The sequence below is a fragment of the Notothenia rossii genome (assembly GCF_949606895.1).
Source record: "Notothenia rossii genome assembly, chromosome: 4".
NCBI lineage: Eukaryota > Metazoa > Chordata > Actinopteri > Perciformes > Nototheniidae > Notothenia > Notothenia rossii.
This window is the reverse complement of record NC_136902.1, coordinates 88,549,906-88,574,905: the sequence shown is the minus strand read 5'-3', so window position 1 is coordinate 88,574,905 and position 25,000 is coordinate 88,549,906. Positions and strand designations below refer to the sequence as shown.

The window sequence follows — 25,000 nt, the reverse complement described above, 5'->3', positions numbered from 1 at the left end:
TGACCTGGGTCTCTGAGCGGGGAAAGGACAGAATTAGTTGGGTGTCGTCAGCGTAGCAGTGGTATGAAAAACCATGCGGGCTAATGACAGACCCGAGCGAGTTTGTGTACAAGGAGAAGAGGAGGGGACCAAGAACAGAGCCCTGAGGGACCCCTGTAGTTAATTGACAAGGGTCGGACTCGGACCCTCTCCAAGTTACCCTGTAGGTGCGGTCTTTGAGGTATGAGGTGAGGAGGGAAAGTGCAGTGCCTGAAATTCCAAGTTCTTGGAGAGTGCGAATGAGGATCTGATGGTTCACCGTGTCGAATGCAGCAGACAGGTCCAGAAGGATGATGACAGAGGAGAGGGAGGCTGCTTTAGCCGTGTGCAGTTCCTCAGTGACAGCAAGGAGAGCAGTTTCTGTTGAGTGACCTGCCTTGAAACCAGACTGGTGCGGATCCAGAAGGTTGTTCTGATGGAGATAACAGGAGAGTTGTTTAAAGACAGCGCGTTCAAGTGTTTTAGACAGGAACGGGAGGAGAGAGACAGGCCTGTAGTTTATAACATCAGACGGGTTGAGAGTGGGTTTCTTTAGGAGAGGGTTTACTCTTGCCTCCTTGAGACTGTTTGGAAAGTGACCAGAAGTTAGAGAAGTGTTGATGAAATGGGTGAGAAACGGTAGAATATCAGGAGCGATAGTCTGAAGAAGGTTTGAGGGGATAGGGTCCAGAGGACAAGTGGTAGGGCGGTCAGAGGTAATGAGGGTAAGAACCTCACTTGGAGAGAGAGGGGAGAAGGAGGTCAGTGTGTGGGTGAAGGGAGGGTCTGGTGACCCAGCGGTGAGTAAAGGTGACTCAGAAAAAGAAGAGCGAATAGCATCAACCTTTTTTTCAAAGTGGTTAACAAAGTCGCTTGACAGAAGGGAGGAGGGGGAAGGGGCTTTGGGGGGGTCCAAGATGGAGGAGGGGGATGGGGCTTTGGGGGGGTCCAAGAGGGTGGAGAAAATAGAAAATAGTTTTTTGGGATTGGAATAGGAAGAATGGATCTTATCTTGAAAGAAAGTGCTTTTTGCCTGAGAGATGGAAGCAGAGAAAGAGGAGAGGAGAGCCTGATAGGTTAGGAGGTCGTCATGGTCTTTGGATTTCCACCATTTCCGCTCTGCTGCCCGAAGGATGGTTCTTTTAGCACGCAGTGCGTCATTTAGCCAGGGAGCAGGAGGGGACTGACGAGCCGGCCGCGATGTGAGAGGACAGAGAGAGTCCAGAGAGGATGAGAGAGTAGAGAGGAGAGTTTCTGCAGCAGAGTTTGGAGGCAGGAGTTGGAACGAGTCAGAGGAAGGGAGGGCTGAGAGCACCGATGAGGCAAAGGTAGAGGGGGAGAGGGAACGGAGGTTACGGCGGACAGGAGCAGAGTTAGAAGAGATTAGGTTGTTATGTTTGGAAAGGGGTAGAGAGAATGAAATGAAGAAGTGATCGGATGTGTGGAGCGGGTTTACAGAGAGGTTAGAAGTAGAGCAGTTCCTTGAGAATATGAGATCAAGGACATTGCCAGCGTTATGAGTTGGTGGGGATGGAGACAGTGAGAAAGCAAAGGTGGTTAACAGAGATGTTAGTTCGTCTATCTTCCCTGTCTGGAGGTTGAAGTCTCCGAGAAGTACAGCGGGAGGGCCAGTTTCAGGGATGTGTGAGAGGAGATTATCTAATCCCTCCAAGAAGTCCCCCAAGGCGCCTGGTGGACGCTAGAGAACAACAATGGTTAATTGTATAGGATGGGTTACTGTGACGGCATGGAATTCAAAGGTGGAAGGAGTGAAGTTAGGTAGCTTGAAGAGGGAAAAGCTCCAGTTGGGAGAGAGCAGGAGACCAGTGCCACCTCCTCTGCCAGAGGGTCTGGGTGTATGGGAGAAGGAATACGCTGTGGAGAGAGCTGCTGGGGTGGATGTGTTGGATGGAGTGATCCAGGTCTCCGTGAGAGCAAGGAAATCCAGAGACTGCAGGGAGGCGTAGCCAGAGATGAAGTCAGCCTTAGGAACAGCTGACTGGCAGTTCCACAGGCCCCCTGAAACTAGATGTTGGATCTCAGTGGAGCATGTGGGATAGACGAGAGCAGGCCGGTTATATCGGTTAGGAGATACACGGGGCCAGTGATAGTTACGAGAAGACACATGAACAGGAATGGAGAAAATACACATGATTATAGCATGAGGGGCTAAAAAAAATTGTGTCAGAATAAGACTCCTCTTTTTTTTTACGAAGGCTCATTTCAGCCCCATTATTTTTAAGCTATTGAATGTTCCCCCTTGTCTTCAATTAATTTGTATTATTTTATTTTTAATATATATGTTTTATTACTCCAGTATTTGTTTTTTTATTTGATATATTTATGTTTACCTGTATACTTTTTATTATTATGATTGTATTTTTATATATTTCATTTATTATTGTTTTTAGGTTCCACTAAATACATGTCATCATTTATGTTGTATCATGTTGTTGGAGCAGGTAAAGGAGGAGCTGTTTTAAAAATGTAATTTAAACCTAGTACATTTGCAAATTTCACCAAGGGAAAAATAAAGTTTATATTATCCTAAAGGTCCCGTGTCATGCTTTTCCGGTTATCACCCGTCCCCTTGTGTGTTATGAAGGTTTTTCTGCATGTAAACGGTCTGCAGAGTCACAAACCCTCAAAGTACACCCTGTAGAGAGTAAAGCTCTAACACAGAAAATACCTGTCTATGCTGCCCCAGAACGCCTCGTTGGAGATTTCTCTTTTTCCATTGTTTACTTCTTGGGTATGGTGACGTATTTCGGGAAAAGTGACGTAACGTTACGTAGCGGAGCCATTACGTTTGGACCAATCCGTGGACTTCCTCAAACACACTCACTCGGCGGGACGCTGTGAGGCTCGCTGCTGCGAGGAGCGGGACACAGTGAGCTGGCTCACTGGTGTGGGGTTGGCGAGACAGCGAGACACCGCGGAACTCAGCCTGCGCACACACACAAACTCCCAGCCAGGCTGCGGGTGTGTGTGAAAATTGCACAATATAAATGTATTTTAGTATACCTCAACAATGGAATTTTGATCAGTAGAAATGGCCATGACATGGAACCTTTAATAAACTATTAGTTGGTTGGTTATATTTTGTATCACTAATAATATCATGAGTCTAAATCTAAATATAGTAAACAATAGAAGGAAATGGAAATACTCAAGTAAAGTAAAGTACCTCAGATCTATACTTAATAACAAAACTGTGGTATCTAGGGTTATTTACTGTCAAACACTGTTTAAAATCAGTGTCAAATTAAACACATGTAGCCAGAGTCGTTCACGTTTCCCACTGTCCTTGAATGCATCAGAGACCTTGGATGTACAGAGCTGCAGTGAAGTACTCCCACATCCTCAGGACGGATCATAAAGCTGTGTGAGAGAGGAACAGTGTGTGTGAGTGAGAGTGTGTTTGAGTGTGAAGTGAACCCGGACTGAAGAGGACCCATGATGACGGCCAGGACCCAGGCAGCACCGGGCCGGGAGAAAGTAGAGCCAAAGAGCCGAGCAACAGGTAACACCGCGCGGAGGAGGAGGTAGTGGTGATGCGGGCAGGTGCACGAGACAGGGGAAGCTGCAGAATAGAATATGTCTTTCTCAATAGTGGACGATACAAGGACTAATACCACACTGTAAAAAGACTCTGTTGCAAGTTAAAGTCCTGCATTGGAATGGTTACTCAAGTAAAAGTCAGTAACATTTTCCTCAAGTATTAAACATGAAAATACCAAATGTAAAAAATTCAGACATCCAAAAAAAAAGTAAGTAACTACTCAAACAACAAATCTAAATATGTTAGAAATGTACTAACATGTAAAATATATGGATGTTATATATGCCATTTATTTATCCATCAAACTGCTAATGGATTTAGGTGTTCTTGAATAAGCTTTGTATTTGATGCAAGTTTAACTTATAACAATTTATATTTTTATATATAACTTATTCAAATATTCTCATACTTTTGCCGAATGTATTTTTCTTGATTTTTTTTCAGCTGTATCAACATAGTTTATATAAAAGAGAACATATTAAGACAAGAGAAAAACATATTTTATAAACTTGTGTCTTTTATGCAAAAATCGCAATTCATAAAGTCACCACACAGTAAAATTCGGAGTGTTAATTTAACACTCTGAGATAAGGACCATATGTTCACTGGCTCTCAGTGTTAAAATGTACTCTTTAAGTGTTCATTTAACACTTAAATCCCTCCCTTTAAGTGTTAATTTAACACTTAAAGAGTACATTTGATCACTGCCAGTGAACATAGGTCCTTATCTCAGAGTGTTAAATTAACACTCCGGATTTTACTGTGCAGTAATTAAAGCTGTAAAAAATAGGATAAAAGAACAATATTTATATTTGAATTGTAGTGGAGTTGAAGTATAAAGTCTATGTACAAATACTAAAATAAAGTAAAAGTATCTTAACTTTGCTCTTAAATGTACAGTTAAATGTAAATAGTTGCATTCAAGTGTGTCTTGTGGTGGAGGAAGTATTCAGATCCTTCACTCAAGTTAAAGTACAAAACACTCCGTTAAGTTAAAGTACGTTTTCAGAATCAGAATCAGAAACAGGTTTATTGCCAGGTAGGTTCGCACATACTAGGAATTTGACTTGAGGTCATGGAACATACATAAAATATAAAAAACAAGAAATCTAATATAAAACAAGAAATATTTTACACCGTAATAAAATATAGTTAAATAGCAATAAAGCAGTAATTTACATGGAAATAGAATGCTATGAATTAATTTTAGAATAAACCATGAAATGTGAGATAAGAATATGTGCAGTAAGGAGTATGAACATGGTGTGCATTAATGTAATGCATATCTAGACTCTATGATGTGGCAGAGGTAAAGTGTCAGTGGGGGCCGGGCCTTCTTTAAGAGGCCGGTAGCGTTTTAGTAATAGTGCAGAAGTATTGTCATAAAAATGTACTTTAAGTATCCCAAGTGAAAGTTCCCATTCTGCAGAAAAACGGCCTCAATGTGTGATGTATTATTATATAAATAACAATAGTATCCACAGAGTAGCATTTTACTGTTGTAGACAGAGACATATTGTTTCACAGGGTATTCACTTTTAAAGATTTGTTTGTAATATATTTGATAAGTTAACTTTTTTTTTACCTCAAACAGTTGTTCTATATTAGTTTAATCTTTACTGCATTACGTTAAAGTTTTATCACGTGTTTCTATGCAGAATCTTAATCCGAAAAGTAGTAAAACAGTACTTTAGTAAATGTACTTCACTAAATCCCATCACTGAATATATATATTAAAGGTAGGGTATGTAAGAATGGAGAAACCAGCTCGAGTGCGCTAGAATTTGAAAGTACGCAACCGGAAACAAATCTGCCCCTTCCTTCAGACTTCCTCACAGAGCCCCTCCTCCAACACACACGAACGCGCACATGACCAATGAGGGCACGAGATAAGTTTGTGCTAGGGGGTGCTAGTGGATCGCCGGAGCTGTTAGATTAACATTAACATGCTTATTGTAGTCGTAAGTGCACTGCCTTGCGGCCTGTAGCACCGTGCTTGATGGAGCGTATGTGTGGGCTGGACCTGTATTTTACAGGAAAGGAGTGAGCAGAGAGTAGAGTAGTTGTCAATTCTTGTTCTGTTTTCTGTGAATATCTGCCTCACCCTCTCAGACTTTGAGTTGCGCGCGCTACTAAAGAGACGTGTTACCATGGAAACCAAACAATGGTGTAGCTGTATTAAAGTCCGAGTGGAAACAGTCGTGTGTAAATCTGATTTTGTCAGAAATCGGGAGAAATGCGGGAGAAATATGACCCCGGGAGGAGGACGCTTGTGAATGTCATGTCTCCCTGCAGTCTACATGAAGTTGTATCTTAGTAAAGACCATCAATGGTATCAGGATATTTGCTTTGTATTCATCCGTAAGACATGTCTGATCTATTATTTATTTCATTTAATAACCTGAAGGTTGAAAGTCATGGTGTGTCAGTTACATTAGGAATAATGCAATGTAAACAGTGATGACATTTGAAGAATGTAGAGATGGAGACATAGGGTTCGGATCATTGTTTTCAAAATTAGATTAAGTTAAGTTAAATTAAATTACATCAAGGCAAATTAGGTTTTTTTTTGTCGACCTTGACATTAAACTGCAGGAAGGAATTTTCAAAGCATCTGCTCCAACATACTTTAAATAGTCTTCAAGGTTAGTTTATTTGTATAACACATTTCAAAACAAAGAGGCGATTCAAAGTGCTTCACATATAAGCATTTAACACATAAACATTAATCAACTAAACAAAAACAAAAAAAGACAATTCATAAAAGCGATAAAATAATGGTTGCAGCTAAAAGTGCAATGATAAGGCAATTTAATTTAAGGAAATAAACAGTAATGGAAGAAGTGCTAACATAATTAACCTAAGTACAATGAATAATACAACTGTGAAAATTACTTTGTTACAAGTCCTGCATTCAAAATGGTTGAAGTATAAAAGTATTAGTATCAACAAGTAAGTAAAAAACACTTTTAATGCTCACCAAGTATTTTTACAATGTATTAGAGATACTTTTACACCAGTTTAAACTCTGAGTACATTTCCAGCTGCACAGTCTCATGTTTCTCTCTCTCTCTCTCTCTCTCTCTCTCTCTCTCTCTCTCTCTCTCTCTCTCTCTCTCTCAGAGATGGAGTTGCGGGTGAGGCGGGCGCTCTGGTTGGTTGTGAGCATGCTCAGTCTGTCCCTGCTGCTGGTGCTGCTGGGAGTTTACACCACGACCAGATCAGAGAGCCTGAACCTGAGCGGCTACATCTCCGGAGTCATCGTACGTTTAAAAGACGCCTTGTTCTGCTTTCCTGTAGTGTGTTATATAGGTCTGTGTGCATGTTAATGGTCCGCAGAAGCTAAACAACCTGAGCTCCTTCCAGAGGGAGTTTCTCTCCCACACGCCTGAAACACCTCCTTTGTTTAATCCGTAAAGCATGGAGACATGTCACAGTAGAGACACTACATACTGATATACACCTGAACATCAGCAGGAGAGGACTCTTTAAAGTAGAGACACTACATACTGATATACACCTGAACATCAGCATGAGAGGACTCTTTAAAGTAGAGACACTACATACTGATATACACCTGAACATCAGCAGGAGAGGACTCTTTAAAGTAGAGACACTACATACTGTACTGATATGCACCTGAACATCAGCAGGAGAGGACTCTTTAAAGTAGAGACACTATATACTGATATACACCTGAACATCAGCAGGAGAGGACTCTTTAAAGTAGAGACACCACATACTGATATACACCTGAACATCAGCAGGAGAGGACTCTTTAAAGTAGAGACACTACATACTGATATACACCTGAACATCAGCAGGAGAGGACTCTTTAAAGCAGAGACACTACATACTGATATACACCTGAACATCAGCAGGAGAGGACTCTTTAAAGTAGAGACACTACATACTGATATACACGTGAACATCAGCAGGAGAGGACTCTTTAAAGCAGAGACACTACATACTGATATACACTTGAACATCAGCAGGAGAGGACTCTTTAAAGTAGAGACACTTCATACTGATATACACCTAAACATCAGCAGGAGAGGACTCTTTAAAGTAGAGACACTACATACTGATATACACCTGAATATCAGCAGGAGAGGAATCTTTAAAGTAGAGACACTACATACTGATATACACTTGAACATCAGCAGGAGAGGACTCTTTAAAGCAGAGACACTACATACTGATATACACCTGAACATCAGCAGGAGAGGACTCTTTAAAGTAGAGACACTACATACTGATATACACCTGAACATCAGCAGGAGAGGACTCTTTAAAGTAGAGACACTACATACTGATATACACCTGAATATCAGCAGGAGAGGAATCTTTAAAGTAGAGACACTACATACTGATATACACTTGAACATCAGCAGGAGAGGACTCTTTAAAGCAGAGACACTACATACTGATATACACCTGAACATCAGCAGGAGAGGACTCTTTAAAGTAGAGACACTACATACTGATATACACCTGAACATCAGCAGGAGAGGACTCTTTAAAGTAGAGACACTACATACTGATATACACCTGAACATCAGCAGGAGAGGACTCTTTAAAGTAGAGACACTACATACTGATATGAAGCTGAACATTCTGGATTAACCTGCTGATTACTTCCTCCATTGATCAATGGTCTATAAAATGTCAGAAAATATTAAATAGAAGAATATCCAAGTCCTAAAATATGTTTTTGTCCAGTCCAAAACTCAAGGATGTTCAGTTTATTTTAATATAAAACATAAAAAGTGAAGTATATAGATGCAAACAGATAAAGGTACAATATTAATCTGTACTCCGGATCATTTCTGTGTGAAAGGATTCATGTTTTGGGAGCAAAATAGTTGAAAATGACCCAAACATTTTTTTTCACCTGCAGTATTTTCAGCTGCAAAGCTTTCGTCTCGCCGATCAAATGTTTTGTTTCACTGAAACAAAAACCAGGGAAACATCCACATGAGAACTCTCTTTTTTGGCTCACATTCACAGTTGTTTTATTTTAAAACTGCAAAAAAATCATTGGTTTATTCGAAGTCGAAACTCTTCTAAATAAAATCAGAATCAGTTTCTACACAAGTGGGGAGATTAGACTCGTACTGGTTCATTTATTCTACTTCTTTAGGCAACAGTATGCAACATAAAATAATGTTTATGCTTTTTAAAATCTCTCACAAGAGACATTTGTATAGCTGTTAAGTGCTAAAATCATGCCGAGTCCTTTTCTCGGACGAGAACCGAATCATAACAAAGTTTCACAGTTATTCGAATGAACTTTATTTGTCTTAACTGTGCTCATGTTTTTATGTTCTTTACAGCTGACTCTTGGATCGTTCCTGGGGCTTCTGGGACTTTGTCTGGAGGAAAACCGCAGACAGCTGGTACGGTGTTTCCTCCCTCACGTACACACACCTCCTGTCGTAACTCTTCCTCATGTTTTCCCACTGCCACAGGAGTGTGTGTGTGTTTCGGCCCAGTGTGTACATAAGCTGCGTCCATCTTGTGGTCACCCACTTTGAAACTGAGAAACCTGAAATGGTATCAAAGAGAAAGATACTTTTTTACATTACATGTTACTTGTTAGACGCTTTTACCCAACGCGACTTACATACTCAATACTGTGGACAATCCCCACAGGAGCAACTTGGGGTGAAGTGTCTCAGGGACACAACGACATGCTGACTGCAGTGGGGTTTGAACCCCTGATCCGAACACCTACGCACTAACCCACTGCGCCACACGCCTCGCTTTTCTCCTTTTTCTCCGATTCCCGTCTGATTTCTGAGCCTGGCAGGCAGCGTGCTTACAGCAAGCAGGGAGGGTGTTTGGACACAGAACACATGTTGAAACGGTGTGCATATGTTTTTACTCAGAGTGCATTACAAGAGTTTGGAGTGTGTTAAAAAACAGAAACACAAGCGTTAAGTTGTTAAGAATGGTGTTCGCCTGCTCGTTATAAAGAGTCATCACGACACTTCCTTACAGTTCGTTACAGGGACAGAGATTCTCTCCCTTATTGATTAACGTTTGGATTATTGTCTTTATTAATTGATTGATCTAAATATATAATAATGATATTAATATAATAATATACAACCCTCCAAATATTTGCACATCTGTACCTAAGCTACCTCTCATCCATTTTCTATAACAATACTGCGTATGTGTTAACCTAGTAAACCTGTTTCTGATTCTGATCATAATAATAATAATAATAATAATAATGATAATAATAATAATAATGATAATAATAATGCTAATAGTAATATTAATGATAAAGCTCTACATGTAGAACAAAACCTGCTCACATGGACTAAATACACTTTTGTCCGTTTTATTTTTGGGCCATTTTACCATGTTAAAACCATTTACTTAAACAAAAGTACATTATGAGAGCAGGTATGGCTATTTACATAAATTAGGTAATTTGATTAGTAAACAAAGAACCCTGTTGTTTTTTAAGTCATGGCGTGTGTTTGCTGTAATCATGTTAGTCTGGCTAAATAAACTCTTAAAGTCTTAGAGTTACATGTTCCAGGTATCTGATCTCATGTCAGGGCATTTCATATATATATATATATATTTATATATATATATATATATTTATATCTTTTTGACACAAATCAACAGAAACATACATCCTGTTAAAACAGATATAAAGTGGGCGAATGGTTATGTAAGAGAAACATTCATAATACATGTTATACTGTATATACATATATATATTACATTTGACACCCTTATAAAATAAGTATTTAAGAGGCTTGGTTTATGGGATGGAGATGGTTTTGTTTGGATTTGGTTGAACTTCAAATATTTGAGAAGACAGGAAACTCATTCAATGGAAAATAATGTTTGTTAATGGATTCTTTATCCGTCAGATTCCATTTATTCTGCGGACGGCGTCCCTCACTGCGCTGAACTGATACTGTGATTAATGAAGAGCAGGAATGAGTCGGCTTGTCTCTGCACGGTCGTGCTTATTTTCTTTGTTCGCTTTCAAGTAGGCAGGAATAACATTGTGATTGAGAGGAGTCTCACTTTAAACTAATGTTTGTGTTCTGACACTGATATCAGGCCCTCAGCAGCCTGCATGTGAAGCCCCCCCCCCCCCCCCCCTTTCTAAAGACAACCGGCTAGAGTGGATTTACTGACATTGAAATATCGGGACTAAATTATACCAAAATGATGATATTTTATAATGTTCATTTTGTTTTCTTTGACTTGTTTGCATATTTTTTTAAATAACTATTACTTAAAGACACTTAAAAGGGGCCATGATGATTATTTTTCATGTCTCCATGCTTTAATGTTCAAAAAGCTCTTTATTTTTCTCACACTGCCTGTGCTGCAGCACCTCTTTTCACCCTCTGTCTGAAACCAGAGCCCAGTCTGCTCTGATTGGTTAGCTCGCTGGCTCTGTTGTGATTGGTCAACAGCTTAAAGATGTCCCGCACCTAAGCCTATGACGTACAATGTATCAGAGCGCTAGCCAATAGAAGCACGAGTGTGTGGGAGAGAAACTCCCTCTGAGATGAGAAATCCATACACATGTAATATTAAAATGTATTTTTTTATAATTTTGCATTCAAACATAAGACATTTCCAGATTAAAGCAATATTCTCTTTATTGAATTTAATTAATGCTACAAAGAAACACCCTTTTTTAAAGCAAACTGCCGTGTGAGGACATCGCTCCACAACTCTCACATGTTAAGAATGGCTTCCAAACTGTTCCTGCTGTGACTGTTTTGCAAATCTAACATGTTGGAAGGAAAATAACCAAAATGTGTTTTGTTCTCGTCATGCAGCTTTATTTGGAAATCCTCTCATTGGTGTTTTCTTTCTCTGTTCCCGCTCCAGCTGACTGCTGCGATAGTGTTCCTGAGTTTGGGCGTGATGGGCTCGTTCCTGTGCGTGGTGATTGATGGCGTCTGTGTTGTGTTTAACATGGTGAGTTAACGGCACTTACTTGCGTAAACTGTGACATCTGATATGATGGTTATGGACGATGGAACAAAGCCGTAACATTACACCATAAAGCAATAATAATCCTCACGCTGCTTTAATGTGAACCTCTTGGCCTGCAGGGCGCCAACAGCGCCATATTTACACAGAAAACGAGTTCCCATAAGGTTTTACAACATGCTCGAGCTAGAAGGGTTTCTTTTAACAGCTTTGATTAACAGATATAAAATCTTAATGTGAGTAAACAAACTGGGCAGGACCGAGCGGCTCCGTCCGGTTTTCTTTGGCTTAATGTTACTGAATGTGATTGGTCGAGAGCAAGATGCCTCCCTGAAAAAACATTTAACTGTATCAAAAATAATGAACTTCATTGCTGTTTCCAGCCTCTAAAATAAAGTCAAATGAATTCCACTTGGATCCACTCACTCGGAAAAAAATGTTTTATAATTTGATGTAACGCCCTTACAACTACCAACAATGATGCTCTTGATTATAGTTTTTAATTAAACATATGTCGACATTTCACAATATTTTGGAGTAAAAATTCAGCTGTGTTTTTGTGTTTTCACAATCAATACTTCAAGACAAAATAAGCTTTTATGCTACCATGGAGATGATCATAACTTTTCTGATACAAATTGGTAACGTTTAAATCAGTGATTTCAACTTGAATTCTTGTTCTGTGTGTGTGTGTGTGTGTGTGTGTGTGTGTGTGTGTGTGTGTGTGTGTGTGTGTGTGTGTGTGTGTGTGTGTGTGTGTGTGTGTGTGTGTGTGTGTGTGTGGCAAAGACTCGGATTCAAAACAAAACTATACGATACATTACCAAACAATATCATACGATACATTACAATACCTTAGATTACAATAAGCTACATTACAGTATATTAAAATACGATACGTTACGAAGCAATGCGATAAATTACAAAGCAATATGATACGATACAATACAAAACCATTCGATGCGATACATTACGAACAATACGATCCAGTAATACTTCCTCACATCAAGTCTGACATGTTTTTGTAGCTTCATTGTTAGCACACATATGTATGAGAGTGGTATCAATCTTTTCATCTAGCTCCAAATGTAAAGCCATTGTACATCATGTACTTGGTTACAGAGAAGAGATTATTGACCTTCTGTACTTCTTCTTCTTCTTCTTGGGTCAGCCCTCAACCCTTCGCAGAGTAACATCAGGTCAGAGCCTCTCTCTCATCATGCAAACTGATAATGGCAGACAAGCGTTGAAGTGATTAATACATTTCATTTTTCTGGCTGTTTTGTTTTTCGAAGACCTGTGTTTATCTTTCTGGACCAAACTCAAATGAATCCAGGCTGAGATTTCTGTTATTCTGAATGAGGTTCGACAGTATATCCTTTCAGCATCAACAGCTCCAGGTGTGCACGTCCAACAGTCAAATCGCAGGGCGTGCAAGATGAACGAAAGGCAAATACAAAACGTTATATTTCATCTTTTTTTGGCCGTCGATACAAAGAGAAACATTTTCCATGACTAATCTGCGTGAGGAGTTTATGTAAAAGAACATCCTAATCTGATTTAAGGGTGTGCTGCATGTGTGTAAACCACCCATGATTATACATGTTGATCCATTTATCCAACAATGTAACACCTGTAACATGTGCGAGCAACACGAGAAAAACCCAGATCAGGAATACTTTCTTGCCAAAAAACACCTCAATTACAAAGAAATGTTCCGCTACAGAAAGCATGACGTTCCCCTCAATCAGATACTTGTGAAAAATCCTGTATTTGTCATTATCGCGTTGCATTTTGTATCACAAAGCATTTTGTATCACATTTTCTAATATTCTGCAGTCCATAAAGTTGTCCAACAGGTCATACAGAACTCCTTAATAATAAGACATTTTTATGACTTAACCTTTTTGCAGGAACTTTATCGCGTCATTCTTAAAGCCCCTGTCACACTGTCCCGAAAATTGACACCCGATGGACACAGGAATATTGAATTGTGAATTTCGCACGAAGATGGCCCCGAACCACACACGGAGGCAACATTTACATTACATTTAAGACATACATACAACTGCAACGAAAGTAACAAAAACGATTATGTTAAATTATTATTATACTGTACTGATATGTTCAGACTTTGTTCTTTACTTTCTCCGTCTTTATATGTAGAAGATATGAAGTTTTCTCCGTAATGTTGTTTCCATAGCAACAACAACTTCCTGTCAACTCGCCTTCAAAATAATATATTATATCCTTTTTAGTTTCACAGAACACAAATTGGGTTATTTACATAATATGTTTACATGATTTTGTTGTGCAATAAAACAACCAGATGGACACACGATTAAGGAAATGTTCAAATTCGGCTCTGATCGTAGCAACATCGGGCCATTCGTGAGGGCATGTTAAGCCATCTTTGTGATGCCAAAAATGTTGCCACCGCTCACAAAGTTGCTGCCGGAGCCTGAGAAACTCCACCGGCGGTTATACGATGGCTTTAGATGCCCTCACGAATGGCCCGATGTTGCTACGATCAGAGCCGAATTTGAACATTTCCTTAATCGTGTGTCCATCGGGTGTCAATTTCGGGACAGTGTGACAGGGGCTTTACAGGCAGACCCAGGAGAAGGGATTAGTTCACATTGGTACAATAAAATAAAGTAAAAGGAGTCAAGCCCCCACCTTTCACCTTTTGTTCTTCTGTGTGTGATGCCCTTTTTACGATACAAGCAAAGTCAAGGAGAGAAAAGCACAAAACAGATGTATTGAGCAACAAATGGCACCACACGGTATGGAAGATTTAAAGATTGCCTGCATACTTCTCTTGAATACATTTTTCAAACTAGCTGTAATTATATATTCATTCTTACAGTAAGTGTGTTGAACGTCTTATTCAGTAGCAGGTTCAACATTTAGCTTTCCTTCAACGTATGCAAAGCAGATATGATTCCCAATTTCCACATCTGTGTTCCTTTTTCATTCTGTCCAGAGGAAGACTACAAGAGCTACGGATCAAATGTATTTATAAATTAATTTAATGCATATTAAGATAAACTGGTTTAAGTGTAACGTCCAATTCTTTGAAAGGTTGTCTCGTAACACCAAAATGTAACACTGGCAACACACACACACACACACACACACACACACACACACACACACACACACACACACACACACACACACACACACACACACACACACACACACACACACACAGCACACTTTTGATAACAGTCATCAAATAAATTGGATATTTCAACCTGCATTTCCCAATCTATTTTGGATGCAATAGATGGGAAAGATGTTCTCATCGTCCAGGGAACTTTACTGTTGGTCTGAATCAAACACACACACACACACACACACACACACACACACACACACACACACACACACACACACACACACACACACACACACACACACACACACACACACACACACACACACACACACACACACACACACACACACACACACACACACACACACACACACACACACACACACACACACACACACACACACACACACACACACACACACACACACAGCAGGGGCACTGATGGAAGTCCAGGACCTTAAAGTTCAATATATTTCAAAAATCCTGAGACATTTCCCAGGAAAGTAACCTTGTGAATAACCTTGTGTTCGTACTGGGCCGAGTAGGTTATCCGAAACAGAATAAAAACACAGTTTTGATCAGAGACATCTGGGTTATCTTGAAAATGTCCATTTGTTTCTCTTAATATCTTGGGTGTAACCTGGATGACGTTAGATTGATGTCTTTGATGACCTTCTGTGGATGGTATTTCTCCATATTCTAACTCTTGGCAGGACATGCGTCCACTGAAAGCAGACCGATGCCAGTACTACAGCGGCGGCAGCAGCTACGTCTACGAGAACTTCTACACCTCTGTGAGTGAAGACCAACGTATGGGAGCAAAACAGAGACAAACATTTTCATTTTCTAACATCTACTGAATACTAACAATGTAAACTACCAAATGTATAGAATTGACAATGTTACTTTGAAAACCATTTATCTGAATTTGTTTGTCGTGGAAATATGTTTTTATCAACCTTTCACAAATTTAGATCCAACAAATGAAGGTTCAGTAAATGTTGCTTCTTCAATTTGACCGATTGAATAAGCAATGTATATTTTTCGGATCCTATTTTGTGAGTATTGAAAAAAAATCAGCTTGCAAAAGACATTTGATGTTTTAATGCAAAGAGGTGAATATAATTTCGAATATTATTTCAAAAATGTCCCAAATTGGGATCAATAAAGTTCATCTTATCTTATAAAACATAGACATTTATATCCATTCAGTGTAAGGTATTCAGTGGCTGTGACATGAAATGCTTATGTCTCTAATATGCTTTCAATGTCTTTCAGAAAATGATTGTCCAAACTTGTGTTATTTGTGAGTGAACTGGGACACCTTTGGATTTGCATTTTCCTTTCCCAGGTGACCTGTTGGAGTCCAAAGGAGTCGTGTAACATGACGATACGAAGCGGGACCTGCTACTGCTGCGACCTGTACGACTGCGCCAAGTGAGAGAATAACATTTTCTACAATATTAGATATTATTGGCAAACAGAAACCTCCAATTCATTGAGAACTTTCACCAAAATCACTGGCTTTTTTTTTACCTTTTCTTGTCCATTAAAGGTCCCCTGTTTTACTGTCTTTCATCAATATACTACAGGTCTCAGATATGTACAGAGCCTGTATCTGATTGGCTGAAACACCAAACAGATCATTGCAACATTACCCATAATCCCTTCTGTTTCAGCCCTGTTTCCAAAGTGCTGATTCTCTGCCTGTTACTTTAGATGAAAATAAGGAGCCCCTCCCCACGCCCCTCTGAGAGACATTTGGTTAAAAAGAACACAAAGGTGCTCTAGGAGGAGATTCAGGTGATAAGGTGGGGGGTTACATTGGATGCTGATTGGCTAATGGTTACACAAGCCAAAACATCGTTATGACATCATAAAGGGGCCATAATCTGATCAGCTCATTTTCAGACAGGTTTTTATAGAAATGGATCAAAAAGAGAGAGAATCTTTGTTCTTGAAACTTTCAGAGTCTCTTTCCACAGAGGGGACACATGTTGATGTAGAAGAGACATGGAGAAGAGGGGACACATGTTGATGTAGAAGAGACATGAAGAAGAGGGGACACATGTTGATGTAGAAGAGACATGAAGAAGAGGGGACACATGTTGATGTAGAAGAGACATGAAGAAGAGGGGACACATGTTGATGTAGAAGAGACATGAAGAAGAGGGGACACATGTTGATGTAGAAGAGACACGAAGAAGAGGGGACAGATGTTGATGTAGAAGAGACATGAAGAAGAGAGGACACATGTTGATGTAGAAGAGACATGGAGAAGAGGGGACACATGTTGATGTAGAAGAGACATGAAGAAGTGGATTTTGCACAATAGTTGACCTTTAAATTAGAACTGATTCTGTTTCTCTTCCGCAGTGGAGACTACCTGAACAACTACTACGAGTATGTTGGAGTAAAAAGCTGTGAGGAAGTTTTCACTCTGTACGTTTTGATTTGGATCCTCGCCAGCCTGAACCTGGTGGCCTTCTTCGCGGGAATCCTCACCACAGCGGTGCTCGGCAGCGTCAAACACCTGGTAAGACGTTTATAAGGTAGTATTTGTGTTGATGTTACTGTAAAGCCAGAGTAACAGCCAATGAGGTTGAAGCGTTATTGATCCCTAGAAGGGGTTGTTACTGCAGCTCAAAGACATACTGTAGTACATACATTAAAAGATTAAGAAGTATATTACAACAAAATAAACAATATATGAAGACAAAAAGGCCGATACCCTACTCCTAAAATATTTAATACCTATATGGAAGGGATTGTTTATATTTCTTTACAATTTAAACAAAATATATGACATGATTTATTTAACCTTTGGAGCTGCACTCTTTGAGTTTTAGACACTGTATACATAGAATAACTTAAAACCACGCTCAAGCAGAAGCATCGAGACCTTTTGAGGGGCAAAACTGAAACTGAGAAGATTTAATAATACACAAATAAATAAACTCACAGCTCAAAGTCCACAAGCCAGAAACCGAAGAATATCCGAAAACAGAAATAACCTGGGCTGAACTCCGGACACAAGCTGTTTCTCACCTTGTTGATTTACAAATATGAACCAATCATGTTTTCATTACACATTTCGTGGTTGCTGGTTGCTCTCACAATTTCACAATTCACTTTTAGTCAGATGAACTCTGGACGATGTGACAGAGGCAAGATCAGATGGATTTGTTGAACCAAGACTTTAATTGAAATGATTGTCAATATAATATCCAGCTAGCCATGCCACAAATGCCATGTTGGGGAAAACTGATATGATCCAGATATGAATATTAAAGTTGAACCGTGGGTTAAAGGTGGGGTAGGTCATTTTGGAGAAACCAGCTCGAGTGCGCCAGGATTAGAAAATACGCAGCCGGAAAAAATCTGCCACTTCGTTACAGAGCCCCTCCTCCAACACACACATGACCAATGAGGGCACGAGATAAGTTTGTGCACAGATGGAAGGCTGACAGGCAGGTAGGCCATCCAGTTACTTTAGCCGGGCCGGCTCAGATGATTGGTCGTGCTTTTTACAGTACCACGGCTTCCACAGATGACATTTTGTTATGGATTTTTTGTCAAAGCACTTCAAATATTCATTGCTATCGGGATGTTAAGAGCATTCCATGGAATATAACAAAAAGTGTATCTCGAGCCGGTTTCTCAAACTTACCTAGCCCACCTTTTAAGGAGAGCCTGGAGTAGTGATGGGAATTACGGCTCTTTGAAGGGAGCCGGATCTTATTTTTTTAAGGGGGTGGGGTTAATAGGTTTATCTGCGAAAGAATCACCGGGATGATGATTGACTATATTGCCAGAAATCTACTTTTACTCACAGAAAATGTATAACTTGCTACATCTCTCAGCGAGCCAAACTACTACTCAAGCAGAATGCGTTACGCCATCATCTACGGCTGATGTGCATTCAGGAAAGCAAGTTCCTTTAAAAGGTCCCCTATTATACTGTTTTTCATCAATATATTATAGATTCAGATATATACAGAACCTCTCTCTGATTGGCTGAAACACCAAACAGATCATTGCAGCATTACCCATAATGCCCTCTGTTTCAGCCCTGTTTCCAAAGTGCTGATTCTCTCTCTGTTACTTTAGATGAAAATAAGGAGCCCCTCCCCACGCCCCTCTGAGAGAGATTTGGTTACAAAGAACTCTATGGTGCTCTAGGAGGAGATCCAGGTGATAAGGGGGGGTTGATTGGCTAATGGTTACACAAGCCAGAAAATCGTTATGACATCATAAAGTGGCTAAAATCTGATCAGCTCATTTTCAGACAGGTTTTTATAGAAATGGATCAGGACAAAAAGAGAGAGAATCTTTGTTCCTGAAACTTTCAGAGTCTCTTTCCACAGAGGGGACACATTTTGATGTAGAAGAGACATGAAGAAGAGGGGACACATGTTGATGTAGAAGAGACATGAAGAAGAGGGGACACATGTTGATGTAGAAGAGACATGAAGAAGAGGGGACACATGTTGATGTAGAAGAGGCACGAAGAAGAGGGGACACATGTTGATGTAGAAGAGACATGAACAAGTGCATTTAGCATAATAGGTCCCCTTTAAAGGCGAGTGGATTTGTGGCAGGCAGTGAACCAACGATAAAAAGAACGGCTCTCACCAAGTAGGACTCGTTTCCCTTCGTTCGTACCAAAGTGCCGTTCAAAAGAATCGTATCGTTCGCGAACGTCACATCGCTAGCCTGGAGTTCATCTGAAAGATTTCACATTCTGTTCTGCTTTCAAAAAGCATTTTATGTCCAAGATATCTCCGTACATTGAGGTTAACAGCATGTTCTTTAACTTTTTATTCATCCATAAAAAGAAGAAATAACATCCATCTAATGACTGCCTCTTAGCATGGTCAGCATTCAGAAGGAGACATAAATCACATGTTCGGTATGATGTTCCAGGGATTTTACTGCTAAGAGCTAATCTCTTTACAACACAACTCAAATAGCAGACGGATATAACTCATGCTCAGTTTCACAAATAGTTTATGGAGCCAGACAGTATTTACATATAGTATGTTTTATGGTATCTAAGGAAAGACAGAGTATAGTACACAAGGTCAAACATTTGATTTTTAATAGTTTGTAGCCTTTAAATCAATCCACCATTATGTTCAGCTCAGACCTCTATTGGCCCACACACATCAAAAGCATTCCTCCTCTCCTCCTGCAGCTCTTAAAACCATCGACTGTAGCAGCAACTGGGTTTGTTAAGGAAGGATGAAATTAAAGTACATTGAAGAAGTTTTAAAGAGGCCTTATTATACTTTTCGGGGGTTTTCCCTTTGCTGTAGTGTGTCATACAGGTTTGTGTGCATGTAATGGCGCATTTCCACTACACGGCCTCGCTCGGCCTCGCTCGGTATGGCTAGGCCTCGTTAGGCCTCGTTAGGACTGGCTCACTTTATGGCGCATTTCCATTACAGTTTAGGAACTGGGGTAGTATCTATAGTAACGCAGTGTAGGCGGAGCCCTGACGTCATCTTCAATGAGAGCCCCAGAAAAACAACACAGCCGTTAGCTGTTAGCCCTCAGAGCTCACAGCTCTTCATATCTGTTCAGAAACTAGACAGAAGTTAAACAAGTCCAAACCACAGACTGTCTGTGTCATGGAGAATACAGTCGCTGGTTTATTTATATCTGTAGGCCGTTGTTGTGAGTGTGGACGGTCGGAGCATATACTGCGTTAGCTTAGCCGATCTCCATTCAGAAAAAAAAGCATTTTAAAATGGTTTTCTCCTGCCGTCTGTCTGCAGACTTGTCAAAGCATTAATTCATGGTTTTTACTAACCGGTATCAGTATGTTGTTACTTCGGTTTGAAACGTGTATTACAATTAAATCACGGTCAAATCTGTTCATCTTGTTGTAGTTGTAGCCCCCTCGCCAGCGATTCTCTCTCTTGTTTAGCATACTCACCCCGACTCAGCCTGGTTGTCCCCGGCCCTAGAACCACGATTTTATAACCAGAAACCAGAAAAACTGTGAATTAGGACCCGCTAGCCGGTACTAGGCCAAGTAGAAACGCAAACAAAAACGGGCCCCGCACGGCTCGGCACGCTTAAAGCGAGCTCCGCGCTGCAGTGGAAACGCACCATAAATGGTCTGCAAAGGCTAAAATCCCAAAGTTACAAAGTAAGGCCAATGGCATATATGACATATCTAAGCGGTTGACCAATTACAACAGAGCCGACCAGCTAACCAATCAGAGCAGACTGGGCTCTGGTTTCAGACAGAGGGTGCAGTCGAATAGTAAAAAAATCAGCCCCTAACGTCTAACCCTATCGTCTATTCCTTGACCTCTGAGTGAAACGTCACGGGGTTAAGGGATAGTGGATAGTGGATAGGAGAATTCAAAAGGACTTAGGAGAAGAGATTGCGGTACTTTAGAGAATCCGAATGCACTTTCACTATCTGACGTGTTTATGATGCGCCAGCGGACGTCATTTTGTGAGTCTGCTGCTGTGGGGAAACTATGGAAACTACAGTTTTCTATACAGCGGACTACAACATGGATGTTTAATAAGAACGAGGGACTCATCTAGAGACTCTGCACCGTGCTCTGATGCTGTTGCTTTATGAACGTGGACAACAGAGAAACATATTGTTCATGAACGAGGATGGAATTGAAATAAAAAAGGAAAGTGAAACTTGTGCTCACCCTCCTCAACGTTCATATTTCTCTTTTTGATTAAAATACTGATGAACGTTCAAAACAAAGCACTTTGGCAACTTACCACATACGTTTTAAAATGCTTAATAAGCACCGTAACTTTCATGATACTAATTTATCGGTCATAATTGGTTGCTTCCGTGAATGGCCGACTGTCGTGCGACGGCAAATGCTGCGGCCGCAAGGCATTGTGGGGCAGCAATCTCTCCTTTTCTTTCGGTGAGGGAGGTCCAGTGGTTCCTAAGCTAAAGGAGGTTATAAAGGAAGTTTCAAACCTCCTTTCCTATCATTTAGAGCAGGGGTGTCAAACTCAAATACACAGTGGGCCAAAAATAAAAAATGGGTACTAGTCGAGGCCCGGACTGGTTCAATGTTTATTGCAAAACTTATTGAAATGAACTTATTGCACATATTAAACCTGGAACTAACAAAGCTTCAATTATTGCCTATAAAAACAACATTAAACATCAATTAATCAGTTGCATTCATTTCTTATGGCTCTATCTGCAGCTTTTCCAGAGTCATTTCTTATGATTACATTTTTCCACAGGCCAACAACAGCTTCAACAAAACTATTTCCCTCAAAGAACAAACCAAACATGCCCTGTTGTCGTGAGAGAAAAAGTGCAGAAGGAAACATCCATTAAACTCAGTGTGCTGCTCTGTGATGCTAGTTCAGATACTTGGCATCTCATCTTGGGGGCAAGTTCATCAATGTTTGGGCTCAGGCTCTGAGCTGAGGAGACCCTCAGGATGGAGTGAAGGTGTGCGTGCAATATACCGGCGGGCCAGATCTAATAGTAATTAGAAATTATCCTGCGGGCCGAAATTAAATCCACCAAGGGCCTGATTTGGCCCCCGGGCCTTGAGTTTGACACATGTGCTCTCATCGGCTCTTATCATGGCGGCCACTGAGGGACTTCCGGGTCATTTCACTCCGTTAGGAAGGTTCCTAAACTAAACGGACTATTCGACCGCAACCTGATGGTGAAAGAGGTGCTGCAGCACAGACAGTATGCGAAAAATAAAGAGCTGTGTGTGTGTGTGTGTGTGTGTGTGTGTGTGTGTGTGTGTGTGTGTGTGTGTGTGTGTGTGTGTGTGTGTGTGTGTGTGTGTGTGTGTGTGTGTGTGTGTGTGTGTGTGTGTGTGTCTCTCTAACCCTTGATAAGACTCATGCCTGTAGGAGTGAAGATCTGCCTATCTAGTTATTTGACATGTGGAATTCTGTTGGCAATATATTAAATTAAAGACCAGAACAGTTTAAAGAAGCAGATTACATACCTTCGGCATGAAGCAGAACAACACTGGAGCACTCATTTATTAAAGGTTTTAACAGGGATCTGTATCAACTAAACTACTCGAAAAGGCTGTTTACTTGTTACGTGTTCACCGAGTGATAATTGTGCCTACAAGAACTCTAAGACTTCTTGAATCACAGCTTGATGTTATTAGATTTGATTGATCTATTATAAGTTATTATTAAGGAGAGTAAATCGACATGAGGCAGATGGGATGCAGTATCACGTCTAGATGACCCATTTGTGGAAATATTCCTGGTTACAAGGCAAGTTTATCTATGTAGCATATTTAAACTGAATGCAAAAGCCCTTAAACAAATGACGTTAAAAGCATTAAAGGTCCCATGTCATGGCCATCTCTACTGATCATAATTCCATCATTGAGGTCTACTAAAATAAATGTATATTGTGCAATTTTCCAAACTCACATTGGTTTCTCATACAGCATCTCTGTATAGCATGTGTATTCACTCTCTGTCCTAAAGTTCTCTGTCTGAGTGTGTCTGACACTCTGGCTGACCGTATAGAGTCAACCGTTTATCTCAATAAAATGTGTTAATATTGATGTTTGAGGCTGCATTATATTCAGGGTATGATGAAGGGATTGTCTCATACATTACATTACATGTCATTTGTTAGGCACTTTTATCCAAAGCGACTTTCAATACTGTGGGCAATCCCCACAGGAGCAATGTGGGGTGAAGTGTCTCAGGGACACAACGACATGCTGACTGCAGTGGGACTCGAACTTGCTATCCCCTGAATTGAAGTCTATCATTCTATCCACTGAGCCACAGCCTCCTAATACATTGTTTTTGCCCTTTTGTGCAAGTTCCTTTGTCTATAAGTTGTTTTAATATTGCTAATATGGAAACAGCAACATATCATGTGTGTAGCATTTAAGTCCGAGACAATGTATCTGCATGTCCTCCTTCACCCTCTGACGCAGATGCTCCAACTGCAGCCGTTATCTCCCTTAAGGAGGGGCTGCCCTAGCAAGTTGTTGTTACCAGTTTATGACCGGGCAACTGTCGGTCAGAGATAGTTTATTGTTGTGGGACACCTGGAACACATCCTTCTTATACTTACCAACCTTGAGACCTCAGAAATCGGGAGCATTTCAAAACCAGGAAAGGAGTGAGCAGAGGGTAGAGTTGTCGATTCTTGTTCTGTTTTCTGTGACTAAAGAGACGCGCTACCATGGAAACCAAACAATGGTGTAGCTGTATTAAAGTCCGAGTGGAAACAGTCCTGAGTAAATCTGATTTTGTCCGAAATCGGGAGAAATGCGGGAGAAATATGAACCCGGGAGGAAACTTGGGAGGGTTGGCAAGTATGAGGACCTCGAAGGTGTAACGTCAATTATGATTCAGTGTCCTCAGCTGTTTAGTCTAACTAATGAAGAATGTTGATTACCCTTAGCGAAACTAGTTCAAACATCACACGAGAGGAAGGTTTCTTCAGAATTGATTTGGCATCTCTACCGTGTGGTCAGATCGTGGCTCGTGACATGTCTTGTGAATTCTCCGGCCGAAGCTCCAAATAAACCGTCAGTGTTTGCCATCAAAGCTCCGGCTCTCTTCGTGTCTCTCGAGTCCTGTCTCCAATTGCTTCAGAAGTTTCCCAGATCATCTGATGTTGCAGATTAAAGTTGTCTCGTTAGACTGAATGGATGTGAAGACCTTTCAAAACATGTTGTTATCAGAGAGTTTGAGGCTTAGCATCTGACCACCCTGTGTGTGTGTGTGTGTGTGTGTGTGTGTGTGTGTGTGTGTGTGTGTGTGTGTGTGTGTGTGTGTGTGTGTGTGTGTGTGTGTGTGTGTGTTTCAGAGGAGCAGCAGCAGTGTGAGCAAGTCCTCTGAGAGCGCAGCATCCTCCCCGACAGCTCCCCTGCTGATGGACACCAACACACACACAGCTCACCGGCTCTACCCAGTGATTGTGCGCGTGTGCGTGCGCGCACACACACACACACACACACACACACACACACACACACACACACACACACACACACACACACACACACACACACACACACACACACACACACACACACACACACACACACACACACACACACACACACACACACACACACACACACACACACACACACACACACACACACACACACACACACGATAATATTAGAAACACTTGTATGTGTGTGGTCTCTAGTTTGCCTCTGTCAGTGAGACTAACCATATGCAAATTAATATAATTATTACTATTAGTTCAACTCTATGTATGAGTACTTTTCATAACAAGATTTACAAAGTGCTTCCTATAGAAAATAAAAAAAAGTATAAAAGCA

At 40.6% G+C, this 25,000-nt stretch overlaps 1 protein-coding gene across 1 annotated transcript in view; it reads left to right on the top strand.

The window, feature by feature from the left end:
- Positions 1-3,335: 3,335 nt before the first annotated feature.
- The window catches only part of LOC307037302 (transmembrane protein 255B), a gene marked incomplete at its 3' end in the record, with an annotated part of 22,048 nt that continues 383 nt past the window's right edge, over positions 3,336-25,000 (top strand). The window contains exons 1-8 of the mRNA XM_079678073.1: positions 3,336-3,541; positions 6,704-6,843; positions 8,917-8,979; positions 11,462-11,551; positions 15,404-15,484; positions 16,042-16,127; positions 17,067-17,226; positions 24,514-24,632. Coding sequence (XP_079534199.1) covers positions 3,475-3,541; positions 6,704-6,843; positions 8,917-8,979; positions 11,462-11,551; positions 15,404-15,484; positions 16,042-16,127; positions 17,067-17,226; positions 24,514-24,632 — 806 coding nt within the window. The 5' untranslated portion in view covers positions 3,336-3,474. The remainder of the gene's footprint in view (positions 3,542-6,703; positions 6,844-8,916; positions 8,980-11,461; positions 11,552-15,403; positions 15,485-16,041; positions 16,128-17,066; positions 17,227-24,513; positions 24,633-25,000) is intronic.